Source organism: Triturus cristatus, chromosome 7 (genome assembly GCF_964204655.1).
Source record: "Triturus cristatus chromosome 7, aTriCri1.1, whole genome shotgun sequence".
Classification (NCBI taxonomy): Eukaryota; Metazoa; Chordata; class Amphibia; order Caudata; family Salamandridae; genus Triturus; species Triturus cristatus.
The window spans coordinates 256555372-256572412 of NC_140590.1; the positions used below are offsets into that span (position 1 = coordinate 256555372).

A 17041-nucleotide genomic window follows, 5' to 3' on the forward strand; every position below is an offset into this window, starting at 1 on the left:
CAGCGACTACTGCTAGGCATTTGGTGAATACTCTGGGAGCAGTGGTGACTCCGAAAGGAAGCACTTTGAACTGGTAGTGTTGTACCGCTACCACAAACCTGAGATATTTGCAATGAGCAGGATGTATTGGAATATGGAAGTATGCGTCTTTAAGTCTAGAGTAGACACAAAGTCGCCTTGCTGTAGGAGTGGGAGCACTTGTTGAAGAGTAACCATATGAAAGTGATCTGAGTGAATATATTCATTTATTTCTCTGAGGTCTAATATAGGCCTGAGAGAGCCGTACTTTTTGGGTATGAGAAAGTGTAGGGAGTACACGCCCGAGCCCTGGTATTGTATACTCTAAAGGGAGCTCTATAGCTCCCTTTTGCAAAAGAGACTTAACCTCTTGTTTCAGGAGGTGTAGATCCTCTGGTGACATTTTGAATTATCGTGGAGTGATGTTTGGGGGATTTTCTGTAAAATCCAGGCAATAACCACATTACATAATTCCTAGGACCCATTTGTCTGAAGTTATTGTATGCCAGACGGGAAGGAATTGAGAGAGACATACCCAGACAGGTGTGGAATGATCAGGGGGAAGGGGAGGCAAGACACTGTTTGTTGAGGGGGGCGGTGCGGGTTTGGAACCTTTACCTCTTCCCTTGCCATTATTGCCTCTAAATCCGCCTCGAAAGTAACCTCTTGAAGAGGATGACTGAGTGTTGCCTTTATATGATGTAGAGGTGTTGTCTGTGGATTATTTTTGGATGTTTCTTCCAGTAGAAGGAGCGACGAAAAGTACTCCTATTAGATGGGAACTGCAGGGATTTTGATATCGGTGTCCTTTTTAATCTTTTCTAAGGAAGTGTCAACAACAGGACCAAGGAGATGCTCCTTATCAAAGGGTGTGTTTATGTGTAAAATAAAAGCCTGTACTCTGGTTTAAAACCTGAAATTCTAAGCTACGCGTGTCTTCTTAGCAAGACACTGGTAATGATTGCACGAGCTGCAGTGTCATTTGCATCTAAAGCGCATCTAATAGATGTGTTGGAAATTAGGTTTCTTCCTGAACTAGGTCGTGTGGCTTAGACTTATATTCATCAGGTAGAAATTGGAGCAATGGTTCCAATTCGTCGTAATGCGCTCTGTCGTATCTGGCTAAGAGAACTTGGGTATTGTCAATACGCCAATGATTGGCTGCCTGCGCAGCTACTTTTTTCCCTGAGCGGTCTAATAATTTAGATTCCTCGTCTGGAGGAGGAGCATCCCCTGATGTGAGGGAGTTTGCCCATTTCCGGGCATTAGAAACCACAAACGAATCTAAAGGTGATTGACCCTTGATGTAAACTGGATCAGATGGTGCAGCTTTATACTTTTTATCTACCCTTGGTGTAAAGGTTTGTGCGCGAACCGGATCTTTAAAAATGTCATCCGCGTGTCTGAGCATACCCTTAAGCATAGGCAATTTGCGAGTGGATCTTTGGGAAGAGCTCAGTGTTTCAAAGAGAAAATCCTCCTCAAGTGATTCTTCATGAAGTTGAACTCCATGGTATTCAGCAGCCCTATTTATTAGTTCTATATACCCTACATTATCATCAGGTGGAGAGGGATTTGTAGGGTATAGGTCTGGATCATTATTAGTGTTTGGATTTGTGTTATAATCAGTCCACGGATCAGGACTATCATCATCTACTCTGTCCCCATCATCCTGGTTGTCAGGTGTTTGTGGTGGTGGTGGTGAATTTGTGGGTGTTAACAGATTCGAGTTTGGTGGAGAAGGAGGTGATAGAGGAGGAGATGGGTTAGTGCCAAAGTTTTTCTTCTTATGAGGAATGTGGTAAATGTCCTCTATTTCTGGTTTGTGTTTTGATAGCAATTTGGCGTGGATATGTCCAGTTTTTAGATTGATCACCAGTTCTTTCAGTTTCGGGTCCGTGTTCGAAGGCGGGCCGTCGAAACGAGGCTCCTTTGATGGAGTAGAAGCCGTTTTATCTTTCGGTGCCAATATGTTTGGAGCCGAGCTTTTCAGCGCCGAAGTCTTCGGATCCGAAGATTATTTCGTTTTCGGTACCGAAGGAGTTGTCTCCGAAATGTGTTTCGGTTTCGAAGCCGATTGTTTCAGCTTGGTGCCTGAATGCGGCCGACTCGATCCCGAGCTGGAAGTCTTCGATATTTGTTTTGGTGCCGGGCCCGAAGGTGGGGCGTTCAAAACGTGATCTCGGTGCCAACCTTGGCCCAAAGGCAGAGGAGGGACTGGAGTTTTTTTCTTGGGCAGAGGTGGAGTTTGGGGCAGGGGAGGATCAGTACTCACGAGACGCTGACCCAGTGGAAGCTCCTCGTCCATGTCGGATTCTGCTACTGACACGGAAATCAGCTCCTCTTCTTCCTCGGCTCCTTGCGCGTCATAGACGTCTTGTTCGGAGTTTTCATCGAAGTGATCCGGAATGGAGCCACTGTGTTGTTGCATTTCGTGGTGTCGAGCCCGCCGGTCGCAAAGCATTTTCTTAGATCGGAACGATTTGCACGCATCGCAGTCCTGTTCGTTGTGCTCCTGGGAGTGGCACAAGTTGCAGACTTTGTGCGAGTCGGTGCGCGAGTACTTGGCATGGCACCGAGGACAGAATGTATATTGAGTCTGTTCCATCGACTGCGGGGTGACCCGACGCGGCTAGGCCAGACAGTCTTCCACGAAGTTTCTGATTGAAAGAGTTTTTTCTGAACCGATGATACGTGGAGAATGGGAAACGCGATTGAATAACAATACCGTCGAAGGTAAGTGGATTGCGAACCGAGGGGAACCCGAAAAACGGTGTCGAACAAGAGCGCAGCAATTCACGTCCGAACCCGATGGCGGAAAAAAACAATCTAACAATGGAGTCAATGCCCCTGCCCACTATTAGCGAAAGGAGGAGTCACCTTACCTTGTGACTTTTTCGAAGAAAAAACAACTTGCAAACATCCGGACCCAACACTAGATGGCAGGAGTATGCAAAGTATGTGATCTACAGGTCACATGCCTCGAACCTAATGTTACCTCAGGCATCATCGAACGGCCCACATATGCCATTTGGTGTGTGGCTCCAATGGAATTCATAAGGCCATCTAACCGAACATGCATAGGACTTGTAGAACTGGGATCAGGGTCTTAGCTAGAGACACTGGAATCATATCCAAAATATCCACAGTCCTCTGAGGAGGGGGGAAAGCCTTCACACAGGTCATGTCTAACACCGCTCCTATGAAGGTCAACCTTTGGTTGGGAGGGAATGAGATAGGGCTTCTGAGCACTGTTCGTGAAACCCAAGTTCAGCAAAAATAATGCGACCACCAAAGGCTGCATCTTGGTCGTAAACTAGGGTAGAATCTTCAACCCAAACATAAAACACACACACTGACAGTGCTAAGAACCCACAGTGAACCTCAGGTAACACTTGTGAGCAGGAACGATTGGAGGATCAAAGAAGACGTCCCAGAGATCCAGGGATACCAGCCAATCCTCTACGTAGACTTCCAAAAGGACCAAGCTCCTGGGCAGCATTTTGAACACATCCTGTCAAATTAACAAATTCAAGCGGCAAAGTAATTCACCTTTCTTGGGGACCAAGAAGCAAAGGAAGTAGAATCTCATAGGGCCATAATGCATTAAGAAGGCAAAATTGGTTGAATATGGCAGGGGCTGTAGCAATTAATGGCACCTCGTGGATCGCTAATTTTGAAATAGGGTTGGATCGATTTGTTGGGTTATTTGGATAAGCATTTAGAGTTGTCACTGGTGGGACTATCCGTACCATAGGGAAGCCCTGAAACTTCCTGCTGATAGAGAACTGTTTTGCCGGGAAGCAAGGCGAGTGAGCACACTGCAGATTGGTTGTTTTTGAACCAGGTTCTATGGTGAGGGATATGGGAAAAAAAAAAAAGAAGAGGTGCATCCCTGTGCTATTGTTCAATTTGCCTGTTGATTGTCGAAGCTGACATGGGCAGTATGGACTTCAATAATGCCTCGGTGAACAGCAGAATAGATTCTGAAACTGTAGATGATGGTTGCAAAATCTCAGTCAAAACTGATGGACTGTGATTGTTTGGTAGGTAGATTTTATTCCAACATGCTAGCTGCATTTCTTTCCACCAAAGTGAACAATGGACTGATGCCTTGGAAAGCGCCATCTTTCTCAGAAAGCTGAAACAAGGCTGGAACCACTGGAAACATGGAGATGGGCAGTATCAGTGACAATGTAGCTGGAATCGCCAAACCAACAGCAGCAGCCCCACCCCTGGGGAGTGGTGAAGAGGATAATGGTGCAAATCTGAGTATGCCTCACATGATGTGCTGGAAGAACTCGAGCAGTCGGCTAAAAGTGTTGGGAATGCCATTTTCAATTGTAGGAGGGGAATCGGCTCCAAAGACAAGAACGAGACTGCCATTGGAGAACAGTATTGAGTATCCAAAACAACCCAAGTGCGGGATCATGTCCTCCAACAAGAAGACTCCTCCTTCCTGTTTTTTTCTATTGTGGAAATACCTCTTGGGAGATTATTCTTTGCTGGGAGACTTACCAGAAGGCAGAGGGACAGTTTAGGCATATCTCTGTGGGCAGTAGCCAAGAATTACTTTCCTTCTGCTCTCTGATGGCCTTTGGGTACATCAAAGAAATTGCAAACAGAGGAGTTATGTTTGGATCCTCGACGTAACAAACCTATGTCATGCGATGCAATAAAGACATCTGTTTCTGACATCTGCAAAATAATTGAAACCCTCAAACCTATGGAAAGCGGAGGAATTTCACTGGTGAAACACTGATGAGCTCCAGACCCACGACAACAAGGCACAGATAAACCGGAACTGATGTCAGCACTCCAGTACCTTAAATGTCCTGAGGTCAACACATCCTGGGCAGGTGAAGTCAAATGAATGAAAGGGGAATACATGGTCATCTAGAATTGTGTGATGGTGAGTAAAGTTCTTAGTTCCCCTCAGGGCCCTCTTATGGAAACTGTTAAATCTGGAAAACACCCTATTGAATACCTGCTATGTACCAAATGATTTTCACGCACAGTGATGCACAGCACATCTAGTTAGCTGTCTGAGTGATTTCAATACACAGTCTTCAAGAGTTGACTTATATTGGATTGGCCAATATAATACATGTGTTGGCCAGTCTGCCTGGACATGCAACAAAGCCTGCAGGAACGTTAATTGGTGAAAAAAAAAACTATTACATAGAAAGCATGCCTTACACAGAGACCAAGTAAAGGTGTTCTGGAAGATCAAGAATTCAAATGAGATGGGTACCACGCAGTGCACAGTTAATAACTTTAGGATAGATACTTTTTGGGGAATGTGCAGCAGTCACAAATTTTCTAAAGCATTATTGCATAGTTTATGGTTCTGCTACAGGGTTACTAAGTTTCTGGTAGTTGGAAAAAAGTGCTTGAAAGGAACTAAGTGTACTTTTCCACGGTATGATCAGAGTGGCCTGCACTTTGCAAATAAAATATATTTATAAATACTTTAATCTCATGTTAACACCTTCTTGTTTTTCTACTAGAGGGGTAAATGGTAACTGTTAAGCAGTGCCATTCATTTCTTTGGTTACAGACTCGCAATTAATGGGTTCCCATTCCTAGACCTCAGAAGTAACTGACTTGTTTACCTAAACACATCACCTTCCCTCAACCAGCTTATTTTGTAGCTTCCCGTCGGTTCCATTTCTGCAAGAAAAAATGCTTACCACAACTACTCCTTTACCATCACACTCAGACATCAATGCGGATACTCTTCTGTGCTCAGCCTCCTGCATCTGAAAATCCACTCTGGAATTCACCACAGACCACCTGCTAGTGTGCAAACAGTTCTTTAAAGCTGTAGTCTCATTAGCACTCACTTGACAGTTTAGGTCTGATGTAACATACATTCATCCGCTTTTTTCCTCTTTCACAAGAAAATAGTTTACCCCAATCACCCAATACTTTCATAGGGTAGAATTGTGTTCTCAAACACTCCTGCTCTTTCACACAATCATATCTACTATTCCCCTGTGGAAGCAAACAGACAGCACTAACCAGAGAGGATTTTTGGAATCCTAATGAGTAGATGTCAAAGAAAAAAAAGACATGGGGCTCTAGTCCAAGAACAGCACTTCACGACAACACAATCCAATTAGCAGAGTGCTAAACTGCAAGGGATCAGAAGTCGGCCATATGAAATGAAGCCATTGCTGGTAAGAAGTAGCTTTTTTTGGACAGACAAAAGATGGTCCTAGCTTATCAATCAAAATCAAAAAGCAGAGAAACTGGCAGGAAGATACTCCGCATCTGCACTTCTCAGCACTGTATTGGACAGTGAGGCAACCCCTCATGTCCATCTATGCAACATAAATATCCAGATTCAATATTGCGCAAGTAGTGAAAATGTAGAGATGCTTGTTCCCAATGGTAAGGTACCATTTTCTCAGGGGATAGAAATATGGGTGTGTGATCATTCCATGGATCACGCTGAGGCATAATTTTCTGTAGAAACAGCTCAAACGGTGGAGGAGAGTCTCACACAAGGGAAGACCTGGTGAGCTTTACTCAAAGAATAGAACGATTACCATTTAGAAAAATTAACATGTCCACATGCTCTGGAGTTAGTGCTGTACGCTTCTTATAAACTGCTACACCAGAGTCTGTGAAGAGCCAACTCGTAGGCACAGAGGTTGCAGGAATAGCAAGAAATTTACGGGCAGCCCGTGCTAACAGTGGGTACTGGGTGTGATGCATCTTCCACCATTGCAGTGGATCCTGGCACAGTGAAGATGCCTCACTGGTCTGAAAGCTGCTGATCTCTTGCTCCGCCTGCTGGTTCACAGAATTAGCAGCGGAATTGCGCACATTGCATAAGTCTCCCAGAAGAAACTCAATGCCAGAGTCTTGCTTTGTCTTCTTAGCAGGTGGTCCTTGATTTACGGGTTCAGGAGTAGTTCTAACATTTTCTGATGGATGGGTCTTGGCTAGTCGGGATGCCTCAAGTTTCAACAAATGCAGTGTCTCTACCCGGTCAGGCTGACTGAGGAAATCTAGTCCTCGGAAACGGGGATCCAAGGCACAGGCCAGGTTTAGCACCTGGTTGACCTCAGTGTCTGAATAACGGAAGCTAAGATCCTCGTGAATGGCTGATTTTATGTGCCTGGAAAACTCTGAATCCCAGTCATTGGGTGCCAGATGCTTATAAAGGAGGCTGGTAATCACAGGTTTAACCAGAGAGAGCCCGGCATAGTAATCTTTGGTAAATGTAGAGGTAGCAATAGCTAGGGGTTTCAGAATGTCAACTACTTCTCGGAGAACTGACCAGTTTTCATGCTGCAATGAAACATCTTTCTCACTAAGTGCCTCACCCAAATCTGTAAGGAATTTTGAATGATCAACTATACTCTGCAGAAGGCTGTAAATACTATACCACTTGCTCCCATCTCGCAGAAACATTCTGAGGTGAACTTTCAGTACAGGTTCTCGAGTTGCCAGATCCTCACTTTGAGCAGGTAAAGAGAAAACAGTGGTCACCAGCCTCCTACATTTGTCCAGGGTGGCTTGGATAGTCGGGTGCTGAAGAACCGCTTCGATGCATCCCTTCAATACTTGTCCAATGCAGGGTAGTGATTTCCAGCCTAGCTTGGATGTGGCAAGCTTCACAGTAGGGTTGTTAAGGCCAACTGCATAAGATGTACACTCTCGGATTAGCCACTCATCTGTAATATCTAGTAGCACCATCTTTAAGCTATCCACTGAAAGCTCATCAGACACTGCCCTACTAGACAAGACTTTGTTCCTTGAGTCAAATGCTTCGTCCACATAGTGTACAGTCAGTGTAAGGTAAGAAAGGGTGCTGCTGTGTTTCCACAGGTCCAGGCTTACAGAGCATTGTTGCTGGGCCTTAACCAGTTCTACGATCTTCGTCTTCGCCTGAAGCTGCATGTCTTGTAGTATTGTGTGTGCCAGAAAAGAGGCAGCTGGGATTTTATAATTGGGGTCTAAAATACCAAGCATTTGGTTAAAACCTTCTCCTTCAATTACTTCAACTGGCATCAGGTCTCGCACAATGAAATCTGCCACTGCTCTAGTGGTCCTTCCGATGGCAGGAGTTGCCACTGCCCTGGCACCAAAGTCTCGTGAGGGATGAGAGTCTGCATTCTTCTGGGGATCCACCACAGCTCCTTGAGTACCTACGAGCTCGTTATACTCCCGTCGGTGCTTGTATATGAGGTGTTGCCTCAGGTTAGTGGTGTTTCCACTGTAAGAGAGTCGGACACCGCATAGCTTGCAAATTATCTTGGTTTTGTCAATAATGCGTCCGTATGTGTCACCTTGAAAACCGAAGAAGGTCCAGTATCTGCTTTGTGCCCTACCTAAGCTCACCAAATTCTGGGAGCCCTCCAATAGCTGAAAGCCTGAAGAAGAGTGGCCCAAGTTGGCAGCTGGAAAGGCTGGCTTGTGGGACTGCATCAGGGAAGAGACCATATCGTTGCAGACATATGGGCCACGAGATGTGATGTGGCTTGGCAAGCTCTCCAAGGTTTTAAGGTTCAAGTCCTGAAAAAGTTTCATCAACAACTCCTTCTCTCCAAATTCATATTTGAAATGTTCTCCTAAAAAACAATTAAAAACATGTAAGTAAAAGAATTGCAATGAAACAATCAATGCTTAAGTACCACACCAAAATGATTTTTTCCCCCCATGTAAATTCTTTTTTCCAGGTAGGCTCTTTGCTACGAAACTAAACCTAGAGTTATGCAGACTAGTATGTATAATGGGAAACAGTACCTTATTTTCTACAAGAAATCGTGTGATAAAAATGTTTTACTTGGGAGTCACGCAAGTTTTTGCCAGTAACCTATACGACAGCCATTAAACAGTGTCTAGGGGCATGCTTCAAGCAAAAGTTACTTATTTGCACAACTATTTCTCCAACATTGGTATTTTCGTTACAGTTCTAAACACTATAATTAGTGTTGCCCATTTCTAATTGTTCAGCATTATTCTGTGAAGCAAAAGCTATATCTTCTGCCTATAGGAGGCAAAACTTTCATTATTCAGAGCCGGTTCTGAAACGGCTTAAAAGCGTTAAACATTATGTACATACCCAGTGAGGACACCAACACTAATGAGGAGGGTTGTGATTTAGAGAGGATTTTCTCCTACATGAGCCCAAAAATGCAAAATAACAGTGCTTCCGCTATGGAAGAGACAGCTATGGAAGAGACAGACTGGGTTGCTGCGGAGAGTGCAGTTGGGGCTATGGAGGCCGCAAACAAGTGGACGGTGTAAAAGCAGGAGGTGGACAAGGCGAGGAATGGGAACAACTGGAAGGAGGAGGGAGCACCACAGCCAATATGGCTCGAAGAGGATCTGGAGATCAGAGGTATTTCCTAGATGACAGGGGCAGTGAAAAGCGATAATGGGCAGGCCAAGAGCTTTAGGGGCATCAGTAGTGAGAGACCAGGTACTGCCACAAAAGCAGTGACAGGCAGCTGGATTAGACCCTCGAGGTGCAGCGAATCTGCAGTAGTACTTCAAGATGCTAAAGAGGATGCTCCTTGCTCTGAACGCCATTGTCCTCTTGGCCAAGGCAATATTTCTGAGTACCTAAGGGCCTTTCTGGAATCATGGCTGAATCCGTGCTCTGTACACATTGCCAAGGGGTGGCAATGATGGCCAAGCATTCTGTCACCCATTTACAGGGTACCAATGCCCTCATTAACCACACATGGGCTTCTGGCATGATGGTGAGTGACAAGTTAAATTTCTGAACCCCAAACCAGAAAGAAAGAACAATGGCAAGGAGGAACATCATAAGGGACTTTCTGATCATTCACATGAACTTGCCCCTTCTAGTCATTACTGCCACTGGTGTCTGCAATATACCTACCACCATGCTAATGACCCTGTACCCTACAGTAAATGCAGGAAGATAGAGAATTGAAAGGACCTCCTATCCAAACATGAATGCCAACTGCAAAGGTAGTCAACATGTGGGTAGAGACCACAGACAGGGATGATGTACCTTTGTACAATTTGATTGGTGTGTGATTGATGACTAGCAGGGTAAACTAAGTGTAGGAAGAGGTGAGCATCAAAAATGCAGCATTTTCTTAAGCACCACTACCAGTGGCCCTGAAATGCTCAGTATAGTTCATGGACCCAGGCCATTGGGGAAGTCATTGAACACCCCACATGACATCCTCAATGCACCAGGCCACCTAATGGGGGACAACTAATGCCATACCCGTAACAGTATCATCCATATGAACCAATATCAGTTTCTAACTTACCCACTCCCACAGAACCCTCAGCTAGGTCGGTTAAGGTTACAAAGTCAGGAAGTGCAAAGCTACCACAAGATTTCAGTTTCCGCAGACGTTTAGCCAGCAGCTCGTGGTGCATCCACATCTAGACATACTTAAAGACCACCTTCATTGTTAATTTGGAAACATTTATTGGTCTGTGTCACAATTTACTTTTTTATAAAAGGGTAATACAGCAAGGCTGGATTAATTTCCCTTTACATTTTCTTTGTCTTAATGGCCGAAACGGAGGGATGCTAGTTCTGTGCATGACCAGCAATGGTGATGAGGCAGATTCCTGCATCATAAATATAAGAGACTATGGCATAACTCATGCAGATATAATCAATTATTGAATGTTACCAGTAAACATGAGAAATTAAAGTTTAATCCTTTAGCGCCCTACGTGACATTTTTCCAACCAAACATTTCAATAAAGTTCACACAATGCCAAATTTTAATCGGCTCAAAGCAGTGTTCGCGGAAACCAGTCCTCCTTTGATCTATCAAGGTGACCATTAAAATTCAAGATAAAGTCACCAACTACAATCATTTCTCCAACAAAAAAATTAAATACGCTGTGATGGAAAACTGCAGAAAACTCTATAGAAGAATACAGCTACCCATCTGTGTCTAGTGTGCACCTATGAAGCTAACACTAGTGAAAAATACTAATGAAGCAAGCATATCTGGTATACACACAATATATCTGCATGTGTTGCTCTCTTAAATAAATGCAGATTCTAACACTCCTATTAGGGATTATCAAAATCCTTTACATTGATGTGACCATCTTAGCCACTAAAGTTCAATTTGAGGAAGACAGCAATACATGGCAATGAGCAGATCACAATAAAAGGTCAATATAAACCTAATTATGAAGTAAACAGAACCCCATACACACCAGTCACCTCCAATGTCCCTTCTAAACGATCAAACAAAACTAAAAATACTGGGGGGGGGGGGGTAGAGGGGGAGAAGACTCCAAAAAAGGTGAAAAGACCCTCTCCCCCCCAATCAGCATCCAATAACGAAGAGCAAAAATGGGGTAAGCCCAACTCACTTTATGTCCCACCAGTCACTCTAGACCACAAGCATAAAAAATGTTACGTAAGTAACAATAAACATCCAAGAAGATCCAGACATTCTTCTGGACCTACTTGCCTAAACAAGCTAGTGGAACTACCACGATAATCATACTAAATACAACAGTCGTACCAGTCCCATACAGGCCCTCGGGACTTCAGTTCTGCATTATTCCCTTGAAAATAGGTGAGTATGCCTTATTCACAGAACAATTCCAATGCCCAGCCAAATGCAATGCTGAAAATACATGGATATCAAGAGCACATCCATTTATTTCTCAATTTAAATGTTATTGGTATAAAGGTGAATGGCCTCTGTAAAGGCATTGTCACTATATTTTAGAACAACGAACTGCTCTATGAGTTTTCTTATTGCAAAACCTCCTCCTTCTCTTTTAAACAGTAAGAGAGGGCAAGGATGTCTTTCAGGCAATGAAAGAACTCATTGTCATCCGACTTTATGGAATCTATCCAGGTATTCTTCTTCCAATAACCATCACCTCCAGGAATGAGTAGGAGTCAACCGTGAAAGACTCCATTTCAGAATTATCCTCAGTGTATTGCACCAGGCCCTTCCCAATGTCTGAGAGTGGTTCTCCAATCCTTCACACTAAAAGAGCACTTGATCCTCTTTCAGCTGTCAAGGTATACTGCATGCCTGCACAGTCAGCCTCTAACTGTTTCAGCCTGGATTCACACTCCACACCCTACCACCCATGAAATCCAGGTTCTTGCCCACAGCATCCAGGCTTCATCCCAGGTGACTTTGCAGTTGCTGTAGGCCTTTCTTCATATTGTCCTCGATTTAACCCTTCAGGTCCATCTTGAGGGAAGAGAAGACCCCAGCCAGATAAGCCTTTTGTGAGTGCTATCTTTCCCTACACTATCTAGAGCAATGGAGTAAAGTAATCCTGAAACCCCACAGCTGGATGTCACTAAAAGCCGGAGCTCCGGCGAGGAAACATGGCACCGCCCATCAACTGTGCCCACAAGGCACCAGAACAGTGGGACACAGAGATCTGACCCAATCCTGAGTGCCCGTCAGCCACAGGTGAAATCAAGACGGCAGCAGGCGCGGCCTCTCATGATTAAAAAGACCCGGAAGGACGCACTGGAGGCAGCAGGAGGCCTAGGATCTGAATGGGCCCCCCAACATTAAACAGCAAGAGACTGTCAAACCTGCCTGCACACACACAGGCAAGTACAGGCCAGGTATAAAGGAGGAACTGAGTTGGCGTGGGGGCCCAGAGGCACTCCTGGCCTGACCAGACTGTGCCATCCCTGGCTCCGTGAGGAGCATGAGCCCTCGCCGTCAGCTGGTGGGAGATGGCAGGACATTGCCAAATTGGAGTACACAATTTAAGTATTCTCATTACAAATATATTTTACCCTCTTTGTATATATTTAGAAGAACAACGTAAGGATAGTTGCATTAACAATGGTTTGGTCTCGTTAAAAAAGTTACTAATTTTGTGGCACACTTCACATATGGCATGTAATATGCCGGATTTTCTAGTAATTCTGTCAAACAGCAACTCACAGAGTTTGTGATGACTATTAAATTGGTGATAAGCGTTCAAAGGCACCGACAATGCATCTCTTCGGTCAGCCGGTGATCGATGACTTTTAAATTATCGTATACTTGGGGAATAGTTGATGAGCGATAGCTAAATTGACCGGTAATGAGAATACTTAAAATGTGTACTCCAATTTGGCGATGTCCGATTAGTGAATTGTTCCTTTCTATGCCTTTCCTTCTTTATACAGAAGTGACACATAATTGGGAATTATATGAGGAATTTACGTTATATTTGGGGGTACAACGTGACTCATCCTCTTGCGATTTTTTGACATTACTGGAAGAATGTGGAGCAAATAGTTGTTTGCTCTCATGAAAGGTTTGTGAATTTTGGATTAGGAGTATCGAACTTTTGGGAATTAAATGTCCCTATATTCACCCCTGCTTATTAAGTGGCTTTGTGACTGATACTCCATTCTAATTTTAGACTCCCCCTACTCTAAATCCCCCATCTTCCCAATATCCCTTTCTCCATCTCTTTTTTAGATGTGTTTACACGTGACTGCTTATTGAAGAAGATCGCTGTCCTTCCAAGGTGTATAACACATTTTAGTAAGGGATTTATTAGTAATAATATTTTTAAAAAGTCTTGACTAATCTCTGGGGTCTTCTTCTATTCACTTCTGTGTAGGGTTTGAGATGAAGGACTATTTGGGCATGGCCATGCATGAGATATTTGACTTGCGTATCCATATTCTCAAATATCACCCCGATGTTTTGGAGATTCACCATTAATCTTGTAGCTCACCGATACAGGAACTTGGTCTTGGATATTCACGAAACCTTTGGAGACTGTACCCTTGTTTTTATATACTTTTTGAAAATCTATTTTGTTGTTATTTTTTGTTGGTGTTCTCCCTTTCCCCCCGGTCACACTGCATCTTGTTGTATGAGGTCCTTAATTTCTGGGAGCTCATGTTAGTGCTTTCACCATAGGTCTTGTCTGGATCACAACACTCTGGTGTATGTGCGTATGTATCATTTTCTAGTCTAATATAAAGTTAAGAAATACAGTAATTGTGCATGCACCTAATAAACTGTCAACTCCTCTTGTGTGTGGGGACTTCTCTAAGATTTTTTTACTGGCAATGTCTTTTGTAAATATTTGTTTGATATTTTTGTTTCTACAGGTTACATCTGTATTTAGTGTTATCGTATGGAATTGTGCTGGTTTGTGTATATTTATGTGGTTTTAATACTTGCAGCTCTGATGAAGCCTTTAAGGCAGAGCATTTATGAGAGAAAATAAGAAGAAAAGATTATGAATGAATTAAAACTAATCCATCAATCAAGACTTGCTATTGTTTATTTACTTACCTGTTAATTCCATGATACTCAGCTCTTTACTAATCCTGATTTCTAACTACAGGGAGGTGTCTGATGGGGTGTGGTCAGGCAGGCACACTGGTACACACATTATGGGGCTGGTGGAGTCTTCAATGCTACTGGGACCAGATAGGGGGGGCAGCTATCAAATATCAATCGATTGAAGATATCTCTGGGCCGGACGCTGGGGAACTGGGAGGGGGGGGGGGGCAGCAGACACTACCTAAATAAATGCAACTGTTGTGTAAAACAGCCCGTGCAGTGGTCAGGAGGGATATTGTGCAGCTGTGGGGCAACAGGAGTGCTCCCACTATCGAACTTAGGGCTTCCAAGATGGACTGGTGCATGTAGGCCAAAAGGTCGGTCCACAAGACCCATGGCGGCCCGAGGAAATTTGAAAAAGTTGGGGCCCATGGCAAGACCACAGAGACCAGCGCTAATCCCCCGACCCCCGCAGGGGGCAATGGGGAGGGGAACTGAAAATGTGGGAACTGGAGGACAAGGTGTGCCAAGACTCTAGTTCACTGAGGAAGCAAGTAATGGACTGGGGTACTGGTCTGTTAATTTACCAATGGTGAGGCGTGAGGTGATATTTATATGTGTCATTTGATTTTGCAGTTATTTTATGCAACAAACGCTTTAATAAAAAGGAGTTAAAATAAAAAGGAAACCTCACAGCTATCAAGAAATATATTAGTGTCCACTGAGTTTGTTGCTTAAACCGGACCTGAATTTTAAGATAACGCCTGCCAGCAAGACAAGATGTGAGTTATGGAGAAAGTTTGGCACAGTCTTATTAGCAGCTCTAATGCAATTCCCGTGAAGTGAACCAAACAGGGCGTTTGCTACTGGCGCTGGTGTTATACAGAGTTATAAACCAGGCCAGCAGCAAAGATCCCATTTGTTCCCCTTCAGAGAAACTGCATTGAAGTCGACAAGGTTCACCACCAAGGTGGCAAGATGTGTTGCAATGCAAAAGACTGAAGGAAAAGAACATCAATTCATCTTGGACGCACAGCTATGCCGTTATTCCATATTTCAGGTGGGTTTTCTTTGAAGTTAAATGAAAGAAAGGTTTAAAGTTGAAAGACCTGGGGACTGTAAAGAAATTTCACTCACTAATGGGTAGAGTGTTTAGTTAATGGTCTGCTCCTTTATCCCTTCTCCGATTTAAAAATACAAGCCACACAAGGTTTCATTGGTCGGTAATCATCAGTCTTGTGTATTCTGATTTACACAGATACTTTTCAAACAATCTTCATTCGAAAGCCCCATTTTACTCTGACGCTCACATGGTGGCACCATTGGGAAAATGCATTCTTGGAACTGCAGTTTCCTTTTAACCTCGATTCTGAGTCTGATGTAGGCGTGGAGTGAGATCTGAATTGTCCGAATTAAAAAAGACATACTGCATGATAACGACAAATAATGTTAATTCTTGCCAGTACAATCACCAGCTAGAATACTTTGCAACTATGTTTTCAGGTTGATGCGTGGGTACTTCTGGTCCCACAAGTATCTGCTCTGACAACACTGATCGCTTCAGTGCTGTGTCTTGAGCAGGGCACATTTATCTGCTATGTAGTTCCTTAGGGTTCTATCAAGGGTCACCTGCTTTCTCCGTCTATCTCACCTCCAGCTCATCTGAGCTCTTCCTTTAAAGATTCCTGCAATTTTCATTCAGATAATTTCCAGATATTTGTTTCTTCAACTTTCTATTTGCAACAATGTACTGAGGTGCATGCTTACTATCCAGTCTCCCTCCTATTTTCTCTAGCACCCTCTCCTCAAGCCTGCCCTTCTCCTTCTACCACTTCATTTTATTCCATTAATAGAGCGCTTATGACAAAGTGCGGTATGAAGTTGAATTAACATTTTTTTATTGGGTGGGTTACATACTAAATTAATGCAAATGATCAAGTAACACAGGAAACGATTTAGCCATGTTTAGCAGAACTAAAAACGTATGGAGTAAATGTGCTTACGAAGAAATGCAAAATTACCTTAAAGAAAGGGAAGAAGAGTCTGAAATGAGATGCAGACCTTAAAGGACAAAAGGGAATGTGAAATTGAACCACAGAGAAAAATAGGAAGGGGATAGACTAAAGACTACGGAAACACGTAAAAAAACACAATACAAACTGAATAACTAAAGCCAGTGAAGTGATATAAGGTAAAGAATGAGAAACTGGGTGGTGTTAGAAACCCTTTACATCCTCAACTAAGCCCTGGCTGTTGCACACATGCTTACTGACACTGTAGGAGAAAATACTTGGAACACAGCAAAGAGCAGTCTGTTGATGTTATACCATTAACCTAAATGATATAAGGTACAAGCGCGCTTTGGTAATCTAGCGCTAATACTAGCAAAGAGACCTATCACCAGTCGGTGGAAGGCAGTAAGACCATCAAACCTAGAGACTTGGAGGGAGGAGGTGATTAAATGGAGTCTTGCAGAAAGTGCTGCAATACGTAGGGAGGAGCAGAGGGGTCTGAGAAAAATACAGATAGCAATGGCGTGGGATGTGTTATATGAGGCGTTTAAAAGCTGGGAAGACCCAACGCAGGCAGCAGTGGCTTGATCGCAGCTGTGGCTGATACACTGTGTGCAAGGAATGGTGCCGCGTGTCCTGGGTACGTGCAGGTCTCTTTGTGAAATGTTGCAGTATTACTCTGTCTGTTATACGGCTATCGATGGTGTTCCCAGTTAGATAACTGCGGGTGGCGGGTGGGGGGTGGTAGGTGGGATCTGG

The 17041-nt window shown here is 43.8% G+C and overlaps 1 protein-coding gene across 3 annotated transcripts in view; it reads right to left on the minus strand.

Annotated features, from left to right (window-relative positions):
- Window positions 1–1711: 1711 nt before the first annotated feature.
- LOC146809338 (E3 SUMO-protein ligase ZBED1-like) overlaps window positions 1712–17041 on the minus strand; it is a 181536-nt gene continuing 166206 nt past the window's right edge. For all 3 annotated transcript variants that reach the window (XM_085616133.1, XM_085616134.1, XM_085616135.1), the window contains one exon: window positions 1712–8603. In XM_085616133.1, the coding sequence (XP_085472259.1) occupies window positions 6553–8603 (2051 nt within the window). In that variant the 3' untranslated portion in view covers window positions 1712–6552. The remainder of the gene's footprint in view (window positions 8604–17041) is intronic.